This window comes from Alosa pseudoharengus, unplaced genomic scaffold (genome assembly GCF_046254945.1).
Source record: "Alosa pseudoharengus isolate Yale_2024_CS ecotype anadromous, Long Island Sound unplaced genomic scaffold, YU_APseudo_1.1 YU_APseudo_1.1_scf_2, whole genome shotgun sequence".
In the NCBI taxonomy this organism is placed as follows: Eukaryota; Metazoa; Chordata; class Actinopteri; order Clupeiformes; family Clupeidae; genus Alosa; species Alosa pseudoharengus.
This window is the reverse complement of record NW_027468663.1, coordinates 24,641,845-24,669,663: the sequence shown is the minus strand read 5'-3', so window position 1 is coordinate 24,669,663 and position 27,819 is coordinate 24,641,845. Positions and strand designations below refer to the sequence as shown.

Below are 27,819 nucleotides of genomic sequence, written 5' to 3'. Positions count from 1 at the left end.
TCATGTTGAACATGTCAACTGCTATTTGAAAACTAAAATATATAAACAAATAGTCAGATTGGTTTAATCTATGAATATTTGTGTGTGATTGCTGTGTTTGATTTGTATTTTTTTTAATCAACAATCATCTAAATTTATATGATATAGCTAGCCTAACGAGAATCTGTTCAATGTGAAATTTTGATCAAAACAACTTAGTCCTGAAGGTGCTTTGACTGTCCTTCTGCTCCATCGCAGGTTATGGCATTATTGTTGTGTCTGGCGATAAGGATTAGCCTATGGCTCTTTTTATTCTTAAATAAATCACAGTGTCATAGTAAAAGCAGGTTTGAGTTACGAAACGAAAGAGTAGGTACAGAGCAGAAAGAAGAAGTTAAAGAAAGAAGAAAAACACACAATTGTGTCATCTAGTGGCAGCCAGGATAAAAGCAGATAGAAGCAGGGCAGTTAAGAAGCACTATAGGCCCATGTGTAGTAGGCTCAGCGTATAAAAAGGAACTTTTTGGCTTGTCTACCAATGGCAGGTAAATTCAAATAAATTGCCACAAAACTGTCATTCTTTAAAAAGGTTAGGCTTTATGAGAATTTATAGAGGGAATTCAATGAATGGCATATTGATATTTTATTGAAATATAGGAGTGAGCAGACTTTTAGGGCTAGTAGCCTATTGCATTTTGGAGCCTATCACAGGCTGCTACTTTTGTTGTCGTTTTTTTGTTTTGTTTTTCTTTTTTCTCCTTTACTGGATTGAGCTACCTATACCAACATTGTTGTGTGGCAATAAATAATAATAGGAACAAAAATAAATATCATACAAATGTATATATTATTATAGCGTAGGCCTAATTATAATTAAAAAAAAATACAAAAAAATACATCTAAAAATCTATCAGCTTCTCATCAACTTATGACCATACATTCAATTTGGGAACAAGTAGCCCTAATAATCACACTAAAAGTGTTTTTCGCTTTCTGCACAAAAAAAAAAGCTAAAGGTAGGTAAGGTCAGTGCATGCAGTGCATTTGATCAAGGACTTGGGTCCACTTTAGTTGAATGCTCTGTGGGAATGTGAGCTTTCATCTGTTAGTTTTCACATAAGGCCTACTACTGCGTCTTACTGTAATCTCGCGATGGGATAGGGACAAGTCTTATGGTTACCTATTATGAGAGATTTCTTTTCTCGCGTGTTTTTCCAATTTTCCCACGAAAGTTTTGCCCCCACCCTTTTCCCCCTCCCTCCCCACAGTGCAACTGTTTGCTTAGGGGGAATCTCGCGATCGTTGAAGTTTTCGGAGAGTTTATGGAAGATGGCGCCTGTTGTGACAGGGTAAGTAGTGAAATTCATAACGAAGAGAAATTAAAGTATAAGTTAAAATAAATAAACGTTGCGGCGGATTGTTACTTAAGATAAACCATTGCAGCCAACACCTTGCGTTGTTTAAACGTGTTGGTTAACGAAGTGGAAACAGAATTCGGATACAACCGATTTTGCTATAAAAACAACAATGAACAGCCTACTCCATGAATAAATTCGTGCAAGTTAGCCTGCTAAATAGTTAGCTTTCCAGTTTTCTCAGCAAGTTAGCTGGCCTGGCTAACTGTTACTACGATTTCTTCGTGCTTTTTTCACGAGTTTGCTCATACTTAGTATCAGTTTGCTAGTGTTACGGGTTTTCTCAACTAACGTTAATGTTAACCCTTTTCTAATTACAAGCAATCCACCTCTGATAGCGTCACATAATATCAATTGTCAGAAATTTGCTATGATTGCATATACTTTAACATGTGAGTTTTTCCAGTTTTGGTTGATAGCATTGGGCTAAGTGCCAGATAATGTCAGTTTTATTAACACTCGAATTAAAGTGTTGACTAGATAGATTACTAAGATAATAGAGCAAGTTAAATATCGGTGTATAAGTTAGATTTAGTAACATTACCCTTAGCTGGCAACAAGACAAACGTATAACAGTTAAAGTTAAGGTTATCTTCCCCTGCACGCTAACGTTAGCTGGCACCTAGTTAGCTTCCTATCGAGTTGGATGCCTTGGTCAGCTGGAAACCTAACAATGTAACTATAATAAGTGACGCAAAAATAGTTGCTGTTTTGCATTTTTCGTCTGGTGAACTGATCTTTGAGTAGCGTTATTCCTGTTACCTTTTCTGCGTCTGTGTTTACGTTAGCTGCTACTTCACGTGTTCATCATAAACACCAGAGGTTGAGCAATTACTTGTAGTAGTAAGATGTTTTCTAAAATAAATAGACTATTTGCTTATTTGACTTCATCACGATTAGATACAAATATATGTCAGTAATAGTTGAAATGACTTCATCATGTGGTGTTACACAACCTCTTAACGCTAAGTGTCAATTTACAGGAAATTTGGGGAGTTACCTCAGCCAAAGCGTCTTACGAGGTAAGAGCAGTTTCCAGCCTTTTTGGACCACCTTGCTGCTGTTTAGTCAATTTTTTCTGTTAATTTAATAAAATATAGATAACACAGCTCTGTTACCTTTCTTAACAGGGAAGCAATGCGCAATTATTTGAAGGAGCGGGGGGATCAGACGGTGCTCATATTGCATGCTAAAGTTGCACAGAAATCATATGGAAACGAAAAAAGGTGCGTTTTGTGAATTATCTTTTTGTCGTTAAAACAGTAATTTAAGCGTGCACATGCAACAATTGCATATGTGCTAGCAACTGTGTGGTTGATGTGCACATCCATGGTTTTGTTTGAGTATGTAATCGCACTTTCTTGTCCAGGTTCTTCTGCCCGCCTCCATGTGTGTACTTGATGGGTTGTGGCTGGAAGAAGAAGAAGGAGCTGATGGAGAGAGAGGGCTGCTCAGAGCAGGAGTCCCAGCCTTGTGCCTTTATTGGCATCGGCAACAGTGAGCAGGAGATGCAGCAACTCAACTTAGAGGGGAAGGTAAAGCAAATAAAGTCTTTCTTATAGAAGAAGTAACATAAAATATGGCTATTGTGTATTGTATACTGAAAATGTGTGTCTCCAACCTTCCAACAGAACTTTTGTACTGCAAAGACTCTGTATATATCGGATTCTGATAAGAGGAAACACTTTATGCTTTCGGTGAAAATGTTCTATGGGAACAGCTCGGATATCGGGGTCTTCCTCAGCAAGAGAATCAAGGTCATCTCCAAACCCTCAAAGAAGAAGCAGTCCCTGAAGAACGCAGACTGTGAGTAGGATAACGTCTTGGTCTCTACAGTGATTTGTGTCACGTGTACCTTGCATCTGACCGGCATCATTGTTTTTTTCTATTTTGTACTGTACCTTTTGAGTAAAGAGCAGTCCTTTGGTTAAAATGTGTATTGTATAATGTGGGTTTCTTCATGTTGTTAATATACTTCATGCTTATAATCAGTCATGGGTATTAGAAAAGCTGATGTTTGAATTCATTGTATGTGTTTCAGAATGTGATGACCGTTTGGTCAGTAAATGTAGATGGTAGACAGTAACTTGTTGGGTTAAGTCAGTGAAAATGCAAAAGAAAAGTCTTAGTCTCAGTAGACTGTTGATTGTTGATGTGTGTGTGTGTGTGTGTGTGTGGTTGTGTGTGTGTGTGTTTGTTATTTCTACTCGGTCTTCCTTGTTATCTCTAGCTGTGGTTACTTAAACGGAAGAGGATGGAACTACCCTTACTCTGTAATTCTAAAATGAATGATCAAATTAAAAAAAAAAAAGTACTGAGTACGGGTGCTGAGGGAATGCTTTGCACAGCTGGGCGATGCCATCATTCAGATATTCCAGATGCTTCTAGACTCCAGCGGTGTCACACAAGTATAGAAGTAGTCCACCATCATATCTGTACTGGAAAAAGTCCAATGCCAAGAAGATGAAAGACTTCTTAGACCAGTGGCACTCATGTCCAATCTGATTGATGTATGAAGAGGCTGCTATGGTGACAGCCAGGCAAACCCCATTCCAGATTGCCTATAAAGCAAGCTATGGTGGAGGGTGCCTGTCTGACCCTCTTAGACAGTTGATTGACACACCCTCTGCAAAACCTCCTCCTAGGATTACAGATCAACCCAACTTGGATCCTATAGATAAAAGACTTCCTGCAGACGGACCTCAATATGTTGTGGTCAATGGCTTTAAGTCCAAAAAGGATTGCGTTTTACCCCCTATTTTATTCTCAATCTACACAAACAAAATAACCTACAATAATAATGAAGTATGCAGACGAAATGGCCCTGGTTGCCCACATCAGGGATGAAAACTACATACAACAAGCAAGTAGATACTCTGATGTCATAGATAGGGATAGCTTCTTGGAGCTCGGTGTACAAGAAGCCACAGCAACACTGGTTCCTGCTCAGGAAACTCAGAGGCTTCAATGTCAGGAAGGACTTTTTTATCAGCTGTCCACAAATCACCTATTGAATCAGTATTTACTGTCATAATCTCATCCTAGTTTAATTAATCTCGGATGGGAACAGATCAAAGCCTTCCCGTATCATTAAGGAAGGAAAGCTAACCACATCATAGCAGATTCTACCTACAAATCTTTCCAGTTATTATCGTCAAGTCCCCCCCCCTCCCCCCTAACTCTAGTACCACTACCACTATATATGTCATTAATATCAGCATATTATCCTAGCTACCTTCATTATGTTTTAAGAATGCATCCTTTTATGGCAGTTGTCTGGGTTGTTGTGATTGATGATTTTGTCATGACAGACAGTAAAGTTGTCTGATTCTGTTTCTGAACATTCAAGCTAAAAATATTACTCAAATGAGCTTGATTTAGATTGTTTAGACAACTTGACATGCTAAAACCTCCCAGGCCTTTGTTCTCACCCCAGAGTGGGTTCAGGGGAGATTTGGTTTTCCACTGTGGTTTTCCCCTAAGTGCACCGTGCAGTTGTACTGTCTCACCTCTTCAACCTCTGTCCCCCTCCCAGTGTGCATTGCGTCTGGGACCAAAGTGGCGCTGTTCAACCGCCTTCGCTCTCAAACAGTGAGCACGCGTTACCTGCATGTGGAGGGAGGCAACTTCCATGCCAGCTCACAGCAGTGGGGAGCCTTCTACATCCACCTCTGTGAGTGAATGTCTATTCTCACACCTCACAAAAGTCTTTGAATAGACATTTTGTTCCTCCACAGACCCATATAGTCCCCATTTTCTATGTTTTCCTCCCCTGATTAAGGTCAGTAATGAACATCAGTGTTTTCCTGTCCTAACTCTCCTAACGTCCTTCATCTTCTGTGTCTTCTGTGTAGTGGATGATGAAGAGTCCGAGGGGGAGGAGTTCACCGTGAGGGATGGTTACATCCACTATGGTCAGACAGTGAAGCTTGTGTGCTCCGTCACTGGCATGGCTTTACCGCGGCTGGTGGGTCTCTCTGCTCTAACATACCAATACTTACTCCTTAGGCTGATTTATGGTTCTACATCGACTCCACACCGTGGCTGCGCCGTTGCCTCCATGCCATTGTGAACTTTTTTCAGTTGTGCGTCTCGCATTCCCTCCGAAATGCTAGTTGGAGTGGCAAACACCATGTTTGAATATAAGCATAGTTTGTTTGGCGGGGGGCACTGTGGTGCAACTGGCTACAACGCCCGTACCACATGCACGGTCCAAGTGGTACCAATTCCAATCATCACAATTCTTTCTTGCTTGCTCAATTTTTACAAATGTCCTTAATCATCAAAAGTAATAAAAAGGGCTAAAGATTGTATAAAAAGAAAGAAAAATGAAAATCCTGCATTTATTTAAGATAATTTTATATTTTTAACAGTGTATTTTCAAAATGCAAAACAAAATGTTTTATGAATCGTTGAAAGCCCAAATTGTAATTGAAATAAAAAATATTTTATTAACTGCATAGCCTCACTGTTACCGCTGACCTATTAAAGAGTAGTCCTGTGTCTAACCTCGGGGTGTGGATGTGTCCTCAGGTTATCCGTAAAGTGGACAAACAGACGGCCCTGATGGACGCAGATGACCCAGTGTCGCAGCTGCATAAGTGTGCTTTCTACCTGAAGGATACCGAGAGGATGTACCTGTGTCTTTCCCAGGAGCGCATCATTCAGTTCCAGGTCCGCACTCCATCCTCGCTACCTTGCAACCTTTCAACCACAAATGTTTCTGAGGAATTTAGAACAATTACCTATTTTATGTACAGCTCGGCCTGTGGAAGGGAGTACCGGTAACATTGCACTAGCTACAAAAAAGCCACTATTCAGGGGAGCGTTTCTCAAAACCATAGTTGCTAACTAAGCAACCCTTGTGGCCAGAAACTGCTGTGTCCAGAATGCAATATTGCATTGATCGTATTCTATGTGACTAATTCAGGCTTCTCAAACCACTTTTAAACTGTCCAGATTGGTGCATAATGAGCCAGACTTGACGCAATGATTGAGTGAGAAACTATTCTCTCTTTGTGATTGATTTGTTATATTAGTAGAGCGCATTGCACTGGTGTGCATCTTCCTTAAGCTCTCTGCCCTTTTCCAGGCAACCCCTTGCCCCAAAGAGACAAACAAAGAAATGATCAACGATGGAGCATCATGGACAATCATCAGCACAGACAAAGCAGAGTACACCTTCTATGAAGGCATGGGTCCCGTGCCCACATCAGTAACCCCGGTGCCTGTGGTGGAAAGCCTACAGGTAGGTGCCTCCGCTCATAGGCTTTTTTGGTCTACGGTTATAATAGAGTATTACAATCTAATGTTTGTTTAACATTATTCAGAGTCTAGTGTTTGTTTTAACATTGTTTGGTCTAATGTTTGCTTAACATTATTTAGAATCCAATGTTTATTTAGCATTATTTAGAATCTAATGTTTGTTTAACATTATTTAGAATCTAATATTAGTGCAGTAGTATTTTGTGTGTGTTTGTGTGTGTCAGTTACTAATGGTAATGCAGACCTGCCAACCTAGCATGCTTTTTCACATCAAAGTACTCTAAAACGTTTTTTTTTACTTAAAACTACGCAAAAACAAGCAAACATCCAACTTCTCCGGAAAGCTCCCTAGAGCGTGTGAATTAGAATCTCCGCAGATCTTTTTCATACAAGGGTGAGAGAAAGAGAGAAAGTGACAAGTGAGAATGACAGACAGAGCATAGTGATTGGCCTTTCTTTGGCTTCTCTGCTATTTTTGTCTTCCGCCAACGGTGGGTTAAATGAAAGACTTGATGAGGTGAGCTTGCGCTCACTCGCAAATTCGCGTTCCCCCAACGGCCGTTTTACAAAACTAAAAAATCTCCACTGAGTGGGATTAGCCCTAATGATTTGATGTTGTCCTGGAAAGTTATTACTTGTTCACCATTTGTTTCGCTTAGCAAAAATTAAACTGATGGTTAAAGTTTGCATAACTGAAATGCTCTCAGGGAGCACAGACATTTCCAAGGCCAAATGTAGCCATTTACAACGAGTCTGAAAGTGGGCCTAGACTAAATATTTTGAGCTGCTCAGTGATGAGTGTTCAATTTGTTTTTTCTTTGGAGCATATCATTCTTCTTGATTATTAGTGCAAGAACAAATAATAGGCCTTCAGATGGAGCTTGTGCACCTATCGCTTTAGTTGGGATAATGTTATCATAAGTATAAGTATATATACTCTTTTGATCCCGTGAGGGAAATTTGGTCTCTGCATTTATCCCAATCTGTGAATTAGTGAAACACAGTGAACACACAGTGATGTGAAGCACACACTAATCCCAGCGCAGTTAGCTGCCTGCAACAGCAGCGGCGCTCGGGGAGCAGTGAGGGGTTAGGTCCCTTGCTCAAGGGCACTTCAGCCGTGCCTACTGGTCAGGGTTCGAACCAGCAACCCTCCGGTTACAAGACCGAAGCGCTAACCAGTAGGCCACGGCTGCTCTCATTGCAGCCTCACAGATGGCAGAAAGACACCGCCATCTGAAAGAAACTGAGTGCATGTGCAAGTGAAGAGTCTTTAAAAGCAATCAGTAATTTGCATTAGTCAGCAGGTAATAATTAAACACTGAATGTATAAAAAAAAAAGGATAGTTAAGGGATATCCTGCACACTGATGACAGCAGATATCCATAAGCCTCTATCTACTCTAGCCTATATTCAGGTAAAATAAATATGTTGGCATAACATGAGGGATACATGTATTTCTTTACAAAATAAATATTTAATAATAATGATAATGGATTGAAAAGAGAGTAATAATGGACCAAACATGATTGAGTAGAGACCATATATAAGAAAATTGACAAAATATCCACATCAGTCCCTATCAACACAAGTGTTTTTTATAGGTCAGGATTATTAAGCTCTAAAACAGATCGTCATTATAGACATTATAGAGCTTTCAGGAACACATTGGATCAAATTTAGATAGATATCAGTCATTGAAGATGGGTCGCTATCCAAAATGTATCTTGCGTGTATGGCTATGTCTGTTTTTGCCTGCATGCATCAGGCTTGTGCAAAATTCCAGAATTGATTTGAAACTGGCTCTTAAATTCCAATTCAATTCTTGAATTTCACTTGCATTTCAATTGAGGTAGCAAACAGGAAGCAGAATTGCATTTCGAATTGTGCACAACCCTGGCATGCATGAAGGCCAACATGAGCATTCTTTTTGTCTCTGCTCGAGGTGCTACTCAAAACATTTCCTCAAGGTTGGCAGGTCTGGTAATGTAATATAAATCTTTTGCAGCTGAATGGTGGCGGAGATGTTGCCATGCTAGAGCTGACTGGTCAGAACTTCACCCCACACCTACGTGTGTGGTTTGGGGACGTTGAGGCTGACACCATGTACAGGTGAGTGGTGTGCTCACCTGTGTGCTATGAGCTGTGTGCGACTCATTGAGCTGGAGAGTCTTACTCAGGTTTCCCACTGGGTCATGGAATTTCTGGAATATCATGGAATTTTAGAAAGTCTATTCTAGGGATGCACCGAATCCAGATTTTTGGGGTTCGGCCGAATACCGAATCCACTGGTTTAAGATTCTGCCGAATCCGAAACCGAATACCGAATCCTACTCCATCCTCAGTCCATTAACACAGTAAACACATTTATGAAGTAAATAACATCCACAGCAGTGTATATTTAATTTTATTTTATTTTAACTGCAAATTGAACATGTAGCTCGACTAGAATCACCTTCTTTGGACTGAAAGTACTGCCAAACAACACTTTTTCTGCTCACGAGTTCCATTTTCACTTTCTCACTCACACAGCCTGAGCTACTGCATTCGAACGGGCCACCTACGTAAACACCTTCCTATAATCAAAGGCGGTGTCATGACGTCGACCAGTGTAGCGCGCATAGTGTAAGCGTAGGGTTCGGTTCGGTGGGGAAAAATTCTAAGGTTCGGCAGAAACCGAACCCCGTCAAAAAATCCAATATTCGGCCGAAACCGAATCCTGGATTCGGTGCATCCCTAGTCTATTCCAGACATAAAAAGTTAGGGAATTTGATAATTTTAGGGGCAAAGTCATGGAATACAGGGAATTTTGTTGTACATACACATTCATTTCCAATGTCAAATGTAATTCCACTTAGAATTGGTGTATATTTGGTTATTAGCTTTACTGCTTGCTTGAGTAGGTTTATTCAATGCCCAATTAATTTTATTCAACTCCCTCTCTAAAAAAAGTAAAAGATTCTTGAACGCTATGCGTCTGTTCTGAAATCTGTGGTCGGTATATTGTACCCTTCATTATATAGTAATTTTTTGTCAGGGAAAAGTAGTGGAATTTTAGATTTCACTTAAGAGTGGGGACCATGCTTTCTGCGGTTTCAAAGCAACCTGCACAACATCCACGCCATCATGGCTCACTCTGCTCTTAGTACACAATGTCATGACTCACAAACACAACAAAATCCTCCATCTTGCAGTTTTATATTCTACCAATACTCAGTCTGATAGGCACATATTTACTCTTTAAGTTGCCTGATAAGTGATTTTGTTCTCACTGTCTTCCCAGGTGTGGTGAGAGTGTCCTTTGCGTAGTGCCTGACATCTCTGCTTTCCGTGAGGGCTGGCGGTGGGTGCGGCAGCCGGTGCAGGTGCCTGTGACGCTGGTCCGCAACGACGGCATCATCTATTCCACGGCTCTAACCTTCACCTACACGCCTGAGCCGGGCCCCCGGCCCCACTGCGGCGCCGCCGGGGCCATCCTGAGGACCTCGTCTTCCTCACCCTCCTCTTCCTCTTCATCATCTTCCTCATCCACAGCAGGCCTTATGCTGCCCTCCAGTACAGACAGCCAGGCAGGCTTCAGCACGGGCAGTGTCTCCTCGTCCTCCTCCGCTATGTCTGTGTCCTAACGCTTGCGCAGGAGAGCTGTGTGTGTGTGTGTGTGTGTGTGTGTGTGTGTGTGTGTGTGTGTGTGTGTGTGTGTGTAAATGTGTGTGCCTGCTAGTGGGAGAGGCAAAACTGAAAAAAAACTGAAAGCTTTCAGCCTCCACCTCAAACGGTTTCATCACATAAGGCCTTAAGACATACCTACTTGATGCTGAGAGCGCTAAACAGACTGTGTTTCTAGTCGGAGACCTGAAAATGGTGATGCAAGAGGTGCCCTGAGAACTGTTATTGAGAAACAGATTTTTATGGACCAAGCAATACTATTGTTATTATTGTTGTTATTTTTATTGATATTATATATTTTATAAGCTTTAGCTAAGGTACATGTTCATCCATCCTCTGTTTTTTATAACCAGTAGTAATACTTTGTTACCAATTTTTTTTATTTTTGCATTTTATAAGATCTGTCGGGCCCTTGACCTCAGAAGGCTTCGTAGTAGAATGGAACATTGGTTTCAGCTGCCTTCGTTTGTCTAGGCGAGACTGCCCAGTGCCCTTGGCCTTTTTGTCAGATCTTTTTTTTTTTTTTTTTTTTTTTAAACATTTATTTTTACAGTGTGTAAATTTTTTTTCACTGGTTTTGATTGAAACCGGGATGTTCTTAACCTGCATTAAGGATGTGAGGGCCCGTGGTTCCTGTCCTGTGTGTTTGAAAACATGAAGTCTCGACACATGAAAGCTTTAACAGTTGCTGCAGATCCTTGGGCAGACAAACGATTGATTTGTGAAACACAAACTGTTGGCTTCTTGACCACATCCAGTCTGTTATATCACGTGTGCCTTTTAGGACTGTTATGGCGGGAAGTCAAGACTTAAATGATATATACAGGTGTCAGTAGGTCGTAGGTGTCGGTTAAGACGTTAAGCTTTATGACTCAAATCAACCACTACGTCCAGTATATATACAACTCATTTCTACCCCAGGGGTAGTGTATTCATATTGGGGTGTACACTACAATTTGTGCCCTATCAAACATACAGTAAGTGACCCTATCAAATGTATTGTGTGCTTTCTGAAGAGGTGTGCACTTATTTGACTGCCTTTGTTCAAAATGCCCTTGTTATGACTTCCTCGGCAGTGCACATAATGTATGGAGAAGAAACCTTGTTGACAGGATAGTTCCTTACATTTTGTATTCCATGCTTTTGACCAGTTCTGGTACTGGTATCCTTACACTTATACAAATATGCCAGTATGCTGTGTTCATGTATGCTCATTCTACAGGTCAAATTTTAAGTGTCAGTATTTTTCTTCCAAAGGGCTCACCCTATGTTGTTCTATCTGTGTGATATGCACATATCTGAAATGTCTCTATTGGATATTTCCCCAGGAGGCCTGTATCAAAAATATATTGTAGGTCTTAAGAGTTACTTTAGGTGTTGTGTGCCTAGATGGGTGGAAAATTAATTTTCTTAACCAGTATCAGTTTTGTTATCAATCATGTATTGTATTGATGCTCACAGTTCCCTGTTGAATCAGAAGATTTGGTCCACATGTTCTACTCATAACGCATAAATCGGGACCCCCCCACCCCCACAAGATGCCTATGTGACTACAGCATTGGTGCCTCTCTCCTTCTTGCCTCCTGTGGTTGTATGTCTTGGACTGTAACCTCAGTGCCCAATCGTGAGCAATTCACTGTCCTGATTCTGGGACATATTTCTTACATTTCCCACATGAAATAATACAAAAAAAAAAACTGAAATGTACATAACGAGTACAAATAATCACCTTCAACAAAAGAAAGAAAACGTGTCTCGGGCAGCCATTACAGTTCATAGTGCCTTGGACTGACGAGGCTTTGCCAAATTCTTGTGAGGCCTGGAGGTGACCCTTAGACAGCTGCGGGGTGCTGGCGTATTTTTGCCTTTTTCAACAATAATAATGGTGCTTTTTGAAGATGTAAAAGGGCAAGTCTGTCACTATGGGAATGGATCACTAAATACTGTAAAAACAAGAAAAATGTGAGAAATACTGCTTTGTGTGTGCTTTCTTAAATGTGATTGATTGAAATGTTTATTGCCCCCTGGCGTAGTGTATCAGTAGATGTTACTTAAGATTGTTACCATCTCTGACATTAATGGCTATACTACCCACAGCTACAGCATATGAAGAGCAGTAGCGTTCTTGACAATCTAATGCTGAGCAGTTTCAAGCATTTGAAGTGTTCAGGCTTTGGGTGACATCTGTAAAGAGCCACTTATGCAGTATGTAAATGTCAGTCGTGTCACTGTCCTCACATACATGTGTATTTACAATGTTTTTTTTCTTCTAATTATTAAAAGAGATGGATTGAGGCAGTGGGAGGAGTGGTTTCCTCCTGATGATACTATGGTGCTGATTAGCTGGTTGGCCCCATACCCAGTTAGAGAGCGATAAGCCTGAACTTAATGAAGTAAGGTGAAGTTGGGGCCAGGCACCAATGCAACTGCATTCAGGACCCATTATTTAACCCCTCATTCATTAGTCATTACTGTACCAGATGGAGAGAAGGAACAAAGGTTTGAGTGAGTTGTGAAACCTGAAGCATGCTGACTGTTGGATGCCTGAAACCTCTGTCCGTTGTAAAGCACCATTTCCTTCCCTTCATTAGCAGCAGGCGGGACAAACTGGGCAGTGAAGAGGAATGTCCAGCCTAGCTCGTAAATTGCTCCTGCCGGGTTCTTCCGTCTGGCCTTTCTTCTTATAGGGTATATCAATCGGGTGCTAAATGGGTCACTCAGAGGTCATAGCTGTGGCTTGGACCTTACCAGCCCGTTCTGGTGTTGGCATGTTTCCACCTGTGCCAGTGGGTGACCAACTGCTGTTTGGTTTTGTTGAGTTTGTAGTGACACCTGTGGAGTTTGGGTCAGTGGCACTGCTCTCCAGCTGAGGGGTCAGGGATCAAAGGAGGTACTCTTGCAGTCACACTGCCAGCTGTATGCTCCTTCTCAAACCATGATCTTAAAGGAAACCGCACTGAAGCTGTACGACAGATACGCAGAGAGCTGGCCTCAGAGCGATGCTTATTATACAATTGCTGCTATGACTTATGCCCAAAAAATGCAAGAAAAAAAGAAAGAAAAGGAACACTATTTTTCAGTTAAGAAAGTTCACAAGCATCGAATACATTTATTATGACTACAGTAGATGGGACTATATGTCCACTGTAGATGTATACTGCAGCCATCCTGTTATTAAGACACTTCATCAGAATGGACTTTGTTTCTAGCCGTCTCATTTATAAGGCCAAACTGCTCTGATGCAGTGTAAAGGTGCCTGGCCCAAGGTTACTCGTCCATACTCATCTGTTGCATTCGTCATGGACGCTTCATCACTGGTCATCTCAAGTTTGTGTCCTCTCCATGTTTGTGCCTGACAGTTTGCGGCAGGATTTTGTTAATTTTAAAGAAGCATGCAATGCTCTCAGGAAATGACTTCAGTACTAAGCAAGGTGATGACAGAAGTGACTGATATTAAAAGTGACAGAAAAAGTGATTCTGCGCGAGCTTACTTCTAATGTCACAAGGGTAATTGACATCTGTTATATTTGTTCCTACAGTATATGCCATGGACCCATTTGAAAGGGCACCAGCTCAGATGTTCAGTATGATGCCTTCCTGATTATTATACTATATGTCTTGCTTTTCTCTTTTTTAATCAGCTCATATCCTCAGTGCATTGTTTTCTCAGGAATCTGTTTCTCAGGATCTTTTGCACATCTTTCTCGAGTGACTAGACCATTGTGGAGCTGTGTCTCTAAGACATCAATGTGCATATTTTCTGTGGCCCACTACAGCTAACTACAGCGCTGCAGACAGCTGACAGTCAGCTTACCATACATCTACATATTACACCTTTATTGTCATTGGCTGACTGATGTGTACACAGTGTGCCACAAAGCAGGGCTTATTGATATATCAACGTTTGAGGGACACTGCAGGCTCAACAACTGTAAATCTGTGTTTCTCCAGCAGAGTGAGCCCAAGGGGACACCCCCCACTGCACTGAGAGACACGATTACAGCAGATGCGAGCCATCAATCCGCCAGCCAGTTGATGCTTGATCCTAGAGCTCAGGTCACCGTGATAGAAAAGTCAAGGTTGACATAGATATTACACAGGTTCCAACGGCTCAGAGAATTAGTTTAATGAGTGTAAACAAATTGTTTATTAGAAAGAAGATAGTTTTCCGGAGATCCAGAAACCAGTTTGTGTTCTATTTCTTTTGAGTAACTATATGCCTAACCAAGATTTCTTAAAATGTGCCATATTTGTTTTTAATAAGTAGTGACTTGAGTGGGGATTAGTATACTCACATACGTACAATGAGATTAGAATCCCTTTCAGTCGACTCGTTTACAGGCCATCTGTAGCATGATGTATTCATCTTACCATGTTTATGACTCCATACAAAGGACCCACCACACAGATTTTACAGAATGCTAGGCCTATATCATATTTTCTTTTCCTCATTCATATGTATTGTGCAGGCGTTATTATACAATAATATTTTCCATTTCTAAATTTAACCTGATAAGCAATGAGTCTAGTAACACTAGACTCTAATGATGAGCAATGGGTGTAGTAATCCAAAACCGAATAAGACCATTCTTGTGTATAATCTACATGGTTAACAAATTAATCAAACCAAATGAATAAACCATCTATTGTTTGTGTTTTACTGCTTCTATGCTGTGTGATATTCACCTGCCCCTTGTGAAGACTCCAACAAGGTTCAAAGCTCCCCTGTTTCTATCTCTCCCTATTTTTAGACTAAATGGGAGTTGCCAGAGAGAAACTTGAGAATGTTTCTCGAGCCATGTGAGAGTAGCAGTCCAATGCTCAGCTATACAAATGGGGCACTAAATTTGTTCTTGTAGCCTAAATGTAGTGTGTGTGTGTGTGTGTGTGTGTGTGTGTGTGTGTGTGTGCTTGCGTGCGTGTCTGTGTGTGTGTGAGAGAGAGTCGTCATTAAATTGAATCTCATGTGTGTGAAAGAAGGAGATACAGAGAGCGAGAGAATGATGTCACTGAATTGAATCTAGTGTGTGTGTGTGTGTGTTTACACCAATTGAAGGTCAGAGGTCCCACTATTGTGTGTGTGTGTGTGTGTGTGTTTGTGTTTGTGTGCGTTTGAGTGTATGTGTGTGCGCGTGCGCGCACCATACGGTTACACTTCATGTGAGGCATAGGCTATGGTTTTCTTTTTCACAAAGTGAAAAAGGTAACAGATCAAACAGGCCATCTAGAATGCTGCATAATCCACATAGTCTCATTCATTACCTACGCTGGACATCACCCATTAAGAATTAGGGAACTGAATTGTGTGCCAATCCGACATAATCCTTTCTAAATCTATCAATGCCATATCAAGCTTGCGCTAGACTTTGAGAGTGAAAAAGTGCTACGGTCTTATATTTATCCCGTGCGGGATTACTGTTGCTCGCCCCAGCAGCCTATTGACAGTTCCGCTCAAGTCAAGTGCGTCACCACCGGTCACCAGAGCCGTAGACACAGTTGGGAAAGTAGCCTAACACCGAGGCGGCACAGAATGCGGTCAGTTGCGACGAGGTAACTTTTACCGAAATCACAGTCAACATGCAGGGGTCTCGGATTGGACAGACATCAGTCAGGACAACATATATTACTATAGCCTATTAAAACGGACTATGGATTTTCAAGGCTTGCTGCGCTGACAAATCAATCTTATGAAAGCGCATGCCAATGCGCTTAACATGTAGCTGGAATAACGTTGGCTATCCATTGCATTTTCGTTTGGATACAAGGAACTTATAAACAAGTTCAATGGAATTGGATCAACCAAATATTGAAGATAAAATTTTTGTCAGATATTTTTCCTGTGGGATTAATGTTGGCATTTATCTGCTTTAATCATTTTTGTATATTTTGCATTACATTACACTTGCAATATAGCCTATAATACAACAAAGCTGTTGTATTCGTCGGATCCTAATTTTTCCTATTCTGGAATATGTTTTATCAATTTTGATTTTTCATTGTGTAGGTTTTTGGAAAAGTGCTTCTTTGTGGATTAGAAAGGTGACAATGTGTTTTTCTTGATTTTCACCAATGAGGCAGCGGTTATATTTGAGCATTGATAAATTCAAATTTTCCTTGTAGAATTACTTGTCACATCTTTCGACTTTTTTTGCCTTTTTTAGTATCCGAAATCGCATAAGCAATTTGCGCACCCTTAGGGGAGCGAATAGCATAGGCCTACATCTGTTTTTTTGATCTCCCACTTTGCCTGAGTGAGAGGAGCTGTTAACCCCAAAAATGCTCCTAATCTCGCTTTCGGTTATCCTTGTCCTGCGTGGATTCCTGATCTGCGCTGCAGAAGGAATACAAGATGACTTTCAAAACGCTGATACAGTCTCCACATTCTATGTGTTCGATGCCACTGGTAAGCACATCGGAGATTATCACATCCCCTTTGATGAAATAATTAATTGAGCACAGGTCAGCTCAGGACTCAAGTATTTCAACAGCTTTGCCAACTTAAGTGTTACTTAATACCCTGAGTATTCTCAATTGTGCTGCATATATTTAGTATGAGGGATTTATTCACCTGTTTGCCCGCTGTTAAAATGGCCTTTTTAGATGAGCACCATTGCTGTTTGAGCCCCCCTCGTGGTATGTACTTGTCTTCTTAACGGTTGACCCCATCCTCAGATCCTTGCTCTGTGGTTAGCCCACCATGCGAGAGTGAAGCTGACCGCTTCAGCCTGGAGGCCCTGAGGCACATCCACAGAGAGATGGACGATGACCAGGATGGCGGGATAGAGGTGGAGGAGAGTGTGGAGGTAAGATCCTCTAATTGGGTTGAATGGGGACCATGTTACACCAAAGAGAACAATCTGGATTAAACACATTCTTAATAATTGCAGCGTTGCATAATGATTAAGATTATGCAGGCTCCATAATCCCGTGAAGAAAATGCTTACACAGAGTACAAAACCAGTACAGAAATGGGAGACTTTCTGAACTGAACTGAACTTTCTCAGGGTTTAACTCTTCTGCAAGGTCTGATGGCACCACTGAAGGATTGCATGAATCTGATGACTAGTGTTTGTGTTTATGGGTTGCTCTGACATCAAAGTGGTGTTGGTGTCACTGGCCAACACTATAATGCAAAACAGCTCTGTGGATAGAAACAGGCTTCAGTGCTTTGCTGGGGCATGTTGATGCATTCCTAAACTGTGTTCCGTCATATCGAAGAGTCCCTCTCTCTCGGCTTGGGTTTCTGTGTCCACTGCCAACGAGACGGCCCTGGGTGGGGCCATGCAGAGGACACTCCACACATGCCGGTCCTCATCACATGGAGGGTCCTGTTTCAGTGCAGATTCCAAGACATACACACACACACACACACACACACGCACACACACAGACATTAGGGTCTGGTACTTTCCATGGCTAATAATAAATGAATGAAAAACACAGAAGGTCACAAAGTATTTTTCTTTTATTTGTAGTTCATAATTGAGGATATGCAACAGCAGCAGCAGATCAACAAGCACAGCCACCTGCACAGAGAGGACCAGCACATCACTGTAGAGGAGTTGTGGAGGGGATGGAAATCCTCTGAAGGTAGTGTGTGTGTGTGTGTGTGTGTGTGTGTGTGTGTGTGTGTGTGTGTGTGTGTGTGTACGTGTGTACATGTGTGCGTGCGTGCGTGTGCATGTTTGTGTGCGTGTGTGTTGGTTAATAGTGGAAGATACACATTGGCCTTTCTCTTCCTTAGTTCATAACTGGACCCAGGAAGATGTGTTGCGTTGGTTGAGGGAGTTTGTGGAGCTTCCCCAGTACGAGAGAAGTTTCAAGGAGCTGCGTGTGAATGGGAACACCTTACCCAGGTAAGCCTGCATACTCACTACGTAATTACCTGTTACTATTGATAACTTTTGAGTTACTGTACTACTATAGAGTGACTATTCCCACAGACCTACATACTGTATATGAACTGTGATAAATTCAGACCCCGGCAGTGGTAGTGCTATGAAAGAAGTGCTTTCTCTTGTGGTTTCTTTGTGTTGTGTTTTCCACTGCTTTCATGGTTCATGCAGTCATTGTCTCTCTGTGTACCATCTCCCCAGGATTGCATCCAATGAACCTTCTTTCATGAGTGCCTATCTGAAGATTCAGGACCAGCAGCACAAACAGAAGCTTAAACTCAAAGCCCTGGATGTGGTTCTGTTTGGACCCCTCACACGTATGCAAACGGCTTGCCCTCAACACTCTCAGAACCATAGTGAACCTCTATGTCTGTCTACCATTAGAAAGCCCATGCCCTGCCAGTGGAAACGATTCCATGAAATAGCACTGAGGCCTCAGTAGCACTGATAGAGCCTTACTATTTTGATGCCCCCTCATAAATATAGACTATGATTGACATGTGGCATTTAAAGACCTGCCATGCTCATGTTTCAGACTTACTGTATAAGTGATGTTGTGGATTGGCTGATTTCCACCTAAGCCCCCCTCTTTGATCTTCCAGGCCCACCACATAATTGGATGAAGGACCTGCTGCTTATCGTCTCCGTGGTGATGGGTGTGGGGGGCTGCTGGTTTGCCCAGGTTCAGAATAAGGCCTCCAAGGTGCACATCTCCAAGATGATGAAGGACCTGGAGAGTCTGCAGAGGGCCGAGTTGAGCCTGCGAGAGCTACAGGAACAGTAAGTCCTTGCTTGAATACCCCAAAAATGGCTGCTTAGTGGTTTCAGTTGAGTTTTTTGAAGTTGAGTGGAGGGAGTTTGAAGTTAGTGTCATTATAGTATATTGCACCAACATATGTTCTAATGTATGTGTGTGTGTGTGTGTGTGTGTGTGTGTGTGTGTGTGTGTGTGTGTGTGTGTGTGTGCCTACCTGTGTGTCTGGGTCAGACTTGAGAGGGCACAGGAGGAGAAACGCACAGTCACGGTGGAGAAGCAGAATCTGGAGGAGAAGATGAGGGACGAGATCCAGGGGGCCCAGGAGGAGGCCAACCGACTCCATCAGCTCAGGCAGGGGGCCGTGAGCGAGCTGAGCCGCCTGCGCTACGCAGAAGAGGAGCTGGAGCAGGCAAGTTGAACTCACCCCACCTGAACACCATAAATATAACCCAGGAATCTCTCGCCTCTCAGTGTGTCAACACAATTATGATCATATTTGATTGAGGGCCATAGTGGCAGACTGTAATGCACAAGAAAACTGTGCTGAGCTCTTTGAAATGACCACCGAACGGTGGGAACGTGGTAAAAAAGCTCAGCACAATTCAGAAAGAACAGGGTCAATATAATTGACGGGCACCAGACAACTGCACAAACATGGCTGGAGGTAGGGGCTTACTCACACATGGTCCTGTTACGCGACAGGTCCGAGGGGCGCTGAAAAAGGCTGAAATGGATATGCAGACCAGTTGGACGGTTCCCGATGCTCTACAACTCTGGCTCCAGCTCACCCATGAGGTGGAGGTCCAGTACTACAACGTCAAGAAGCACAGCGCTGAGCAGCAACTGGGCATAGCTAAGGATGAGGTATGAGGCCCAAAGAGGGCTCAGTCACCCTCTTTGGCTTGTACCTACATGACAGTCTGTTGTTGATTTCTACGTGCCACCCACACCCATGAAATATCCATTTGCTACCAGGCTGAGAAGATCAAGAAAAAAAGGAGCTCTGTCCTGGGAACTCTACAAGTGGCGCATGGTTCTTCTCTCGACCAAATTGACCACAAGATCCTCGCGGCCAAGTGAGTTGCCATAATCCGTTTTAGCTTAGTTTACAGGGAAGAAGGTGTTTTGTGCCACCTTATCATTTTCAGGTTTAAAAGGGTTTGTCTGCCATATGGCTGATAGCAGGTAGACTGGCTCCATCATACTGTTGCTCTCAACTCAGTTTTCATTGAGATTACGGTCTGGAAATCCATTTCATTGAGAATACGGTCTGGGATGTGCACTTAGTGAATAGGTCTGGCTGTACCAAGCTAAATGATAGATCCATACTTTGTAGCAGGAAAGGTCCTAAATATCAGTACCAGTGATGTTTTTAGGTGATGCCATGTGTGTTATGGTTACCATACTTCACCCAGGTGGGTACTATTGGTGAGGGTTGAGGTGAGGTTCTCCCCTTCACTGTAAAGTACAACCCCAAAACAGAAAAAAGTTGGGACGTTGTGTAAAATGCAAATAAAAACAGAATGTGGTAATATACAAGTTTTGTAAACCCATATTTACCAACAAAAAGGACATAGACAACATATCAAATGTTGAAATTGAAAATTTGGACTATTACATGGAAAATATATGTTAATTTGGAATGTGATGCCAGCAACATGTTTCAAAAAAAGTTGAGACGGGAGCATGTTTACCACTGTGCTACTTCACCTTTTCATTTAACACAATTATGTAAATGTTTAGGAACTGAGGAGACCAAATAGTAAAATTGGTCATTTTCAGCATTTGATATGTGTCCTTTTTGCAACTAAATATGAGTTTAAGAGATTAGCAGATTATTACATTCTGTTTTTATTCACATTTTACGCAACATCCCAACTTTTTCTGTTTTGGGGTTGTTCTTTGGATGTCTTCAAAAGTGCTTTATAAAGTAAATAAAATGTATTGTTGTTGTTGTTGTTGCTTCAGAGCTAGGACTCTCAGTGTGGTCCAGTTCTCCAAAGGGCTGCTCAGTGTTCCTGAGAGAGTTTTATGACCGCTGACTGTGCCATGTGCCACAGGAACGCCCTGGGGGAGGTCACCGCCTGTCTGCGGGAACGTCTCCACAGATGGCAGCAGATTGAGCGGTTGTGTGGGTTCCCTGTGATGAATAACCCAGGTCTGCCCAGCCTGACTGCCAACCTTTACTCAGATACTAATTGGCTGATGATGTCCCGTGTCTCTTACTCTGTGCCAGCGGGAGAAGCAGAGCTAGAGGAGGACCTACCACCCATGATGGCGCAGATACCAGGTGTGTGCTGACTCCTAAAGCATTTGTCTGGCACAAATAACAACATTGCTTCAGATTATTTTGTTCCTTTAGTCTTTTTAGTCAGTTTGATATATGTAACTGCTGATGTGGTAATGGATTTAATGGTTTTGTCAACTTTATCCCGCTACTCTTCCATAGTGGCTCCTATTAAGCGATCCCCACGGGCTATGGTTCGTCCGCGCCGGACAGGGCACATTGTTCAGCCTCCTGTAATGCTTCCACCTGACCCTGACCTGATTCCCATCCGAGCCCCGCTCACCTGTTATGGAGACGATGAAGATGAACATATACATTATATTGCACAACTGACTAAACCGTATGTTTCATGCAATTGTGGTAATACTTTCCCCCCCTTATTGTGCATGATTGCAGGACTAAAAAATACTTCTCCATCTGTGTATTTTTAAAACAGGGAATATCTGGAGACATCATCGGACACAGATTCAATGGGATCCTCTGTTGGCAGGATTTTTACAGGCTCTGCTCTGGACACGCCCAGCAGGAGACTACTTCGCGATGATGTGGACATGTTCTCAGACAGCACGTCATGGAAAGTTCCCAAAGAGGAACAGGAGGACAGCAACCCCAAACGGTCGTCCAGAGAGGAGCTTGATGAGTCCTTAAAAATGGGCCCCTGGAAAGTTCTGAGAGACGACCATGGTGTAATGACCGAGACACCAAAGCGGAAGACTTCTCGGGAGGAGCTTGATCTTGCCTCTGTGGATTTGCAAACAAGGGTGGGTGTAAAGGAGGAGCCAGAGAGTGTAACGGAGTTCACCACAAGAAAGATTGGGTGGGAGAAGCTGGATACTTCAATGGATGCTTCCATTTGGAAGAAAGCTGAGGAGAAAGCAGACAGTTCTGAAGATACACATGTTGGAATGATACCAAGAGGGCATCAGGAGGATGTCAGTGACAGTCAAAAAGGCAAGGTGCTCAGAGAAAGGAAAGAGATTGTAGGGGACACTGGGTTCAGGAAGACTTCAAGGGAAGAGCTGGATGTTGGTGTGGACCCTCCGAGGGGCAAAATGTTTAGCGAAAGAAAGGATCCCTGCATAGACGTATCCTCAAGAAAATCATCCAGAGATGAGCTTGATAACTATTCAGACAGCCATTTTGGAAAGATATTTAAAGAGCCTGAGATTTCCTTTGAGGCAGCCTCGAGAAAACCTCCTAGGGATGATTCTGATGTGCTCAGTGCTCAGAGACGACGGACATTCAGAGATAAGAGGGATTTTTCCTTGGATGCAGCCACCACGAGGAAGATCTCTAGAGATGAGTTTGACTTTGCCACTGAGAGCCAAAGAAGGAGGACTTTCCGGGACTTCCGAATTGACAATTCTATCGACACACCCACTGGAAAAATACCATGGGATAGAGTGGACTTCCTGGTGGATCCACGTCGCATTTCCCGCGAGGAGCATGTAGCCATGGACGTGGGCCGCTTTGGTCAGCCTGACATAACCGTGAGCTCCTTGAAGATGTGGAAGCCGCCGCCTGATCCCCTGAGCATGTTGGTGTACGACGGTATCCTTGAGAAAGCCTACCCCGCCAGTATGGCTACTCCCGGCACCACTGACTTCCCCTCGCCCCTGCATGAGCTACCACAAGGCATGGTGGGAATGGAGAGTGCAGCCAACATGACTCCTCACCGCTCCCCAAATGCCTCGCCCCCTGAATCCAGGAGCGGCAGCCGAGAGAAGACCAGGAAGTCCTCCAAGTTCAAGAGCCTGTTCCAGAAGAAGAAGAAGGACACCAGGTCCTCTTCTCCTGATGGGACGGTGGGCAGTCTGCAGAGGATGTGACTAGCGGTCGGCAAACACAAAAACATTTCCAAAGCCAAAGGCTGGCAGAAGTTGAGACAGGTGTTAGGCAGACCTGCAGAGTCTGACTGACGCTGTTCTTGATGTACTGCTAGCTTTCGGGACAGTCCCCTAGACAGCCACAAATATCATCTAGATGGAAATGCACATCCATCTGGAATAATGGTGGGTCCCACAGGGCTGAAATAACAAGTGAAGTTCAAATGGACTGACAGATGGGCACAGGCTGAACTGATCATTTGTGTTTGCCGATTACAGGTTACGAACTCTCAGATGAGTTTTTTTTTTATTTTGTGAACATTAGTTTGAACATTCTGGTCGAATGAGTTCCATTATGCAGGTTCAGAGGCACTGAAGCGTGGTCCCAATGAAACAATTGTTGCTTATTGACATGGCAAGAGCTGTGAGGGTGACGCAACGCCTCAAACAAGAGGACTACCATGGCCTCAATGACGGGTTTCACTATAATAATGATGCTTGTCAGGGTTTTGAGGTGTTATTGGATTATGCAGTTTTAAGATGAACATGTTTAGAGTTGAATGTCTTAATGCCTTTTCTAACACTGTTTGATATCTATAGAACGTTTAATGCTCAAATGTGAGGCTTCAATGTGAGAATGCTTTCAAAAATAATGAAATGAAGAGTAATGGAAGTTTTTATCTATTAAATAAGAACACACAAGGTAGAGGACAAATGAGCAAACAAAAAAGAATTTGGTGCAACCTCTGTCTTTAAAACAGCATCAATTTGCCAATAGGTATAATTGTATTGAATATTTTGGATAAATTGCCACAATTCTTTAATGGATTAATCATGTCTTAATTCTTTCTGTGTCCTAATTCTTTCTGCAATAATAATTACTTTTAAAAACGTATTTTCTTTAACAACAAAAATGTCTCACTGGGACACCTCATTATTTTCAAAAAAGAGTGTTTGGAAATCTAAAATGTGTAGATCTGAAATCTAAAATGTTAAATATAACATTGACGTATTAATACTAATAGGAACTGTGTAGAGAGGTGTTCTGTGAAACAATGAAAGTGCCAATATAACTGCCTCCGACTCCCCTCACACTGCCTTATGCACACAGATCTCTTTTGACCCATTTTTGTGAGATTAATGTAGGAGAGACAATATTTAGGAATACTGTAATTGTTTACAGACTTAGTAGACCTGTGGATTTTACATTGACCATCATATTCATACATGATCATGTTTTCCATGATCAAAACAATTGTTAATTATAAAAATACGTCATGGTTGAAGCACTTTACATTGCAAACTGAACGCTCTTATGTGCCAGATAACTGCATACAAAATGAACTGTATTCAACTGCAATCTGTATGTAACATATAAAAAGGTTGTTAGACCTTTTAACCGTTTCTAAGATGGAACAGACACATGGTATGTCATCCAGACCTTTTAAACATGCAACTTCCATTGTGGCCACTTGATGTCGCCAAAATGTAAAATAAAATAAACATGTCGCCTTCACACTCTTGTTACATCCATCTTGTGTGAAGTAAATTTATACATGTAAATACATATATACAATCCTCACCATCTATAAAGATTATTTTGTAATTTTGACGGTAGTTGTTTGATGGTATAGTAGTTGACATGCTGGAGTTGTTCAGTATAACCCGTATGTGTCTGGAGCACTGTAAGGGACCAAGGCATTGAGACATGAGGACACAGGTGGGGTTTTATTACCCAAAAATATTGAAAAATTAAAAAAAATAAAAAAATAATAATAACTAGGCCTTAAAAAAGAGGTCAATAAAATGTAACTGAATATAAGGTTTAATTCATAGACATGTAACATAATGTTAACTGAACAAAAAACTGACCATCCACAAATACACAGAAGGGAACATATATAGTGACTTGGCCAAACCAAATAACAAAGAAGGGGTAAACAAAACTAACACTCGACAACATATTCAGAGCAGAAACTAACTAAAGACAAAATCGCTCCCTGGCATATGGTGACATATGGTATGGCCTAACGAGCCGGCTCCAGGATATAGGTCTCCTCAGCCCTCAGTCACTCATTTCGCCCAACCAGGAAGGGACCACCCCAAACAGTCAAGGTAACAACTCAACAAAAAAACATGTGGTTAGTGCACTCCCTGTAAATCAATGTAAAGTTAAAGCAAAATAAACTAAATCAAAGAAATTGTGTTTTGTGTATTGTGTTTGTTATTTGGCTATCATAGTTTAGATGACTGTAAATAATAATCAGTGCAACAAACTAAAGAGGTGAAATAATAAAACGGTAATTACATGTTTATAAATGGGGTGATGTTACCCTGTGTGGCTGTGGCCATCAGAGAACTCACGAAGCACCTGGTCCATTAGCCTCTGTTAACTTTCTGGAGCTCCATGAAAGCCAAATGGGAGCACTGTGAAGTGGAATAGGCCCCATGGAGTCTGGAAGGCAGTCTGCTCTCTGGATTGCTCCAGTTGTACTTGCCAGTACTCTTTGCTAAGATCTAATGTTGTCAGGAATTTTCCCAGCCGTTCAAGCAGGTCATCAATCCTTGGTGTTGGATAGGAGTCAAACTGAGAAACTGAGTTCAAGTACCTGAAATCAATACAGAATCTTATGCTGCCAGCCTTTTTCGGTACAAGTACTACCGGGTTGCACCATTCAGTCTTTGAAGCCTCGATGATACCCTGGGACTGCATCAGATCCACCTCCTCCTTCAGTGCGGTCAGCAGGTGCTCAGGGATCCTGTAACTGAGTCGTCTCACAGAAGCAACTTCCTTAAGGACATTATCTTGTTCAACAAGGTCAGTCCTCCCAGGGTTCCCCTGGAATACTTCAAGATTACAGATAGCCCTCACCTGCTGCTGTCTGTCTTCAGAGAGATGGCTGAGATCGAAGTCCGCTGGAACACCTTCAGAAGGTAAGTATTGCTCATCAACTTCCTCCTCTTCCAAAATGCTTCTGACGAGCATCACCTCTGTTTTCTTTTCCTTCAGGAGGTTCACATGAGTACTTTATTGGAATGTGACTGACCTGTGGTTGATATCCGATAGGTGGTAGGTTTTTTTCTGGACCTCAAATGGTCCTTGCCACTTTGCCAAAAGCTTGTTGTCATCACTGGGGAGAAGCACTAGCACCTTCTGTCCAGCGCTGAAGGATCTCTGGCGGGCTGACTGATCATACCAGGACTTCTGCTGTTTCTGGGCCTCTGCCATGTGTGACTGGGCAAACTCGCTCATTTTCTCCAATCGGTCTCTTATCTGCACAAGATAGGATACCACATTAACAGCCTCTGTTAGCCTCTGGCATCATGCCCACAAAGAAGTTCAAACAGAGAGAAACCAGTGGTGGCTTGGGGTACTTCCCTGTATGCAAATAAAATATAGGGCAGCCAGAGATCCCAGTCTGTACCACTGCTGTTCACAAACGTTTACAGCATTTGCGTCAGCATCTTGTTGAAATGTTCTGTCAGCCCATCCGTTTGAGTTGACTGTAGAAAATGCCATTTTGCAATATGTTCTACTCCTTGATCATGTCCAGCTCATCTCCTGACTCCTTCTCCTTGGCATTCTGAAAAATGAGATGCTAAAGATGGATCAGATTTCTCCATGTCAACTGGCTGGCATTTGAAATCCTAAAGGCAACTCTGGCTGGTTGTTAAGTTTGTGGCTTCACAACTGTGAAGGAATTTCTCCTGTCTTCTCTGCCTACGAGTTTTACGAGAATTCCCGGGTGTTGCCTCGTTGCTGTAGAATAGCAAGGTACTAAGGATCTCCAGGTGCTCGTTAGACTTCTTAGCCTGCCCCCTAGTGACAGCAGCATAGCATTTTCTGGTCTGATTCAAACAAATCAAAAAGTACTGGGAGATCTTGTCCTAGCACAACAGGATAAGGCAATTTATCAGCAACCACAATGTTCAAGAGACATGTTTGATTGTCAACTTTGATATACATACATGTCCGCAGTTGAATAACTCTTCTCATCACCATGCACACAACATATATGGGATGGCATCTCTGGTGCTGATAAGATTGGTTGGTACAAACTTCCTGTGCACAAGTGTCTGATCACTCCCGATATCTATTAAAGCTTTGAGAGCAGTTCCATTAACTTCATCATCAGCCATCTTTACAGCCTGGTCATTCTTGGAAAAAAAAAACATCCACATGAGGGCACGGTACAACACGCATTTGAGTCAATTTTGCTGTATTTTTAGGGCACATGGGTTTTGTATGGCCTTCTATTCCACATAGATAGCAGATTGATTTTCACCCTGAGGGTTGCGGTGGCCTGCTAACCGGCTGGTTCTCCCCAGTGGGAGCCTTACCCCTGCTGGGCTCTGGCTTTAATTGGTACTGCTGTTGTGGGTTGATACTGCTGAGGGGGTTTACGGCTGTCTTTGAGGTCTTCCATGAGTTGTAGCTCCATGGCTGTCCTTTTCTCCGGGCCGCCACAAACACATCTGCTAGTTTAGCAGCCTCCATGGCAGAACCTGGGTTATGTCCAAATCTGCAGCTCGGGGGACACCATTCTCAAGTATTGCTCCAGCATGATTATTTCTTCAATTTCTTGTGTCGTTTTACCTTTTGGCTGGATCCACTTTCCATACAGCTCCTTGAGTCTTGCATACAATTCCTTTGGGCTCTTGTCAGGGCTCACCTCTAAGGAACCGAATCTTTGCCTGTAGGTCTCAGGGTTAATGTCATACTTAGAGA

General features: G+C 42.4%; 2 protein-coding genes across 2 annotated transcripts; both read left to right on the top strand.

Annotated features, from left to right (window-relative positions):
- Positions 1-1,295: 1,295 nt before the first annotated feature.
- rbpja (recombination signal binding protein for immunoglobulin kappa J region a) lies at positions 1,296-12,791 on the top strand. Its single transcript, XM_076294256.1, has 11 exons — positions 1,296-1,328; positions 2,378-2,416; positions 2,525-2,620; positions 2,764-2,929; positions 3,026-3,200; positions 4,930-5,067; positions 5,249-5,361; positions 5,928-6,068; positions 6,487-6,642; positions 8,668-8,771; positions 9,943-12,791. Exons 1-11 carry the CDS (start codon positions 1,309-1,311, stop codon positions 10,283-10,285), a joined length of 1,491 nt encoding a protein of 496 aa, XP_076150371.1. The 5' UTR covers positions 1,296-1,308; the 3' UTR covers positions 10,286-12,791.
- Positions 12,792-17,065: 4,274 nt separating this feature from the next.
- Positions 17,066-23,093, top strand: stim2a (tromal interaction molecule 2a). Its single transcript, XM_076293180.1, has 11 exons — positions 17,066-17,128; positions 17,801-17,915; positions 18,070-18,181; positions 18,422-18,537; positions 18,823-19,000; positions 19,209-19,386; positions 19,680-19,841; positions 19,953-20,053; positions 21,038-21,273; positions 21,427-21,604; positions 21,701-23,093. Exons 1-11 carry the CDS (start codon positions 17,081-17,083, stop codon positions 23,091-23,093), a joined length of 2,817 nt encoding a protein of 938 aa, XP_076149295.1. The 5' UTR covers positions 17,066-17,080.
- The last annotated feature ends 4,726 nt before the right edge of the window (positions 23,094-27,819 follow it).

Excerpts from the sequence above, each read along its gene's own strand:
- rbpja (XM_076294256.1), top strand. The coding sequence starts at position 1,309 with ATGGCGCCTGTTGTGACAGG. Across the intron at positions 5,068-5,248 it reads AGCCTTCTACATCCACCTCT|TGGATGATGAAGAGTCCGAG; the intron begins GTGAGTGAATGT and ends TCTTCTGTGTAG. Across the intron at positions 8,772-9,942 it reads GAGGCTGACACCATGTACAG|GTGTGGTGAGAGTGTCCTTT; the intron begins GTGAGTGGTGTG and ends CTGTCTTCCCAG.
- stim2a (XM_076293180.1), top strand. The coding sequence starts at position 17,081 with ATGGACGATGACCAGGATGGCGGGATAGAGGTGGAGGAGAGTGTGGAG. Across the intron at positions 18,538-18,822 it reads TCTGTTTGGACCCCTCACAC|GCCCACCACATAATTGGATG; the intron begins GTATGCAAACGG and ends TTGATCTTCCAG. Across the intron at positions 19,387-19,679 it reads CAGAAGAGGAGCTGGAGCAG|GTCCGAGGGGCGCTGAAAAA; the intron begins GCAAGTTGAACT and ends GTTACGCGACAG.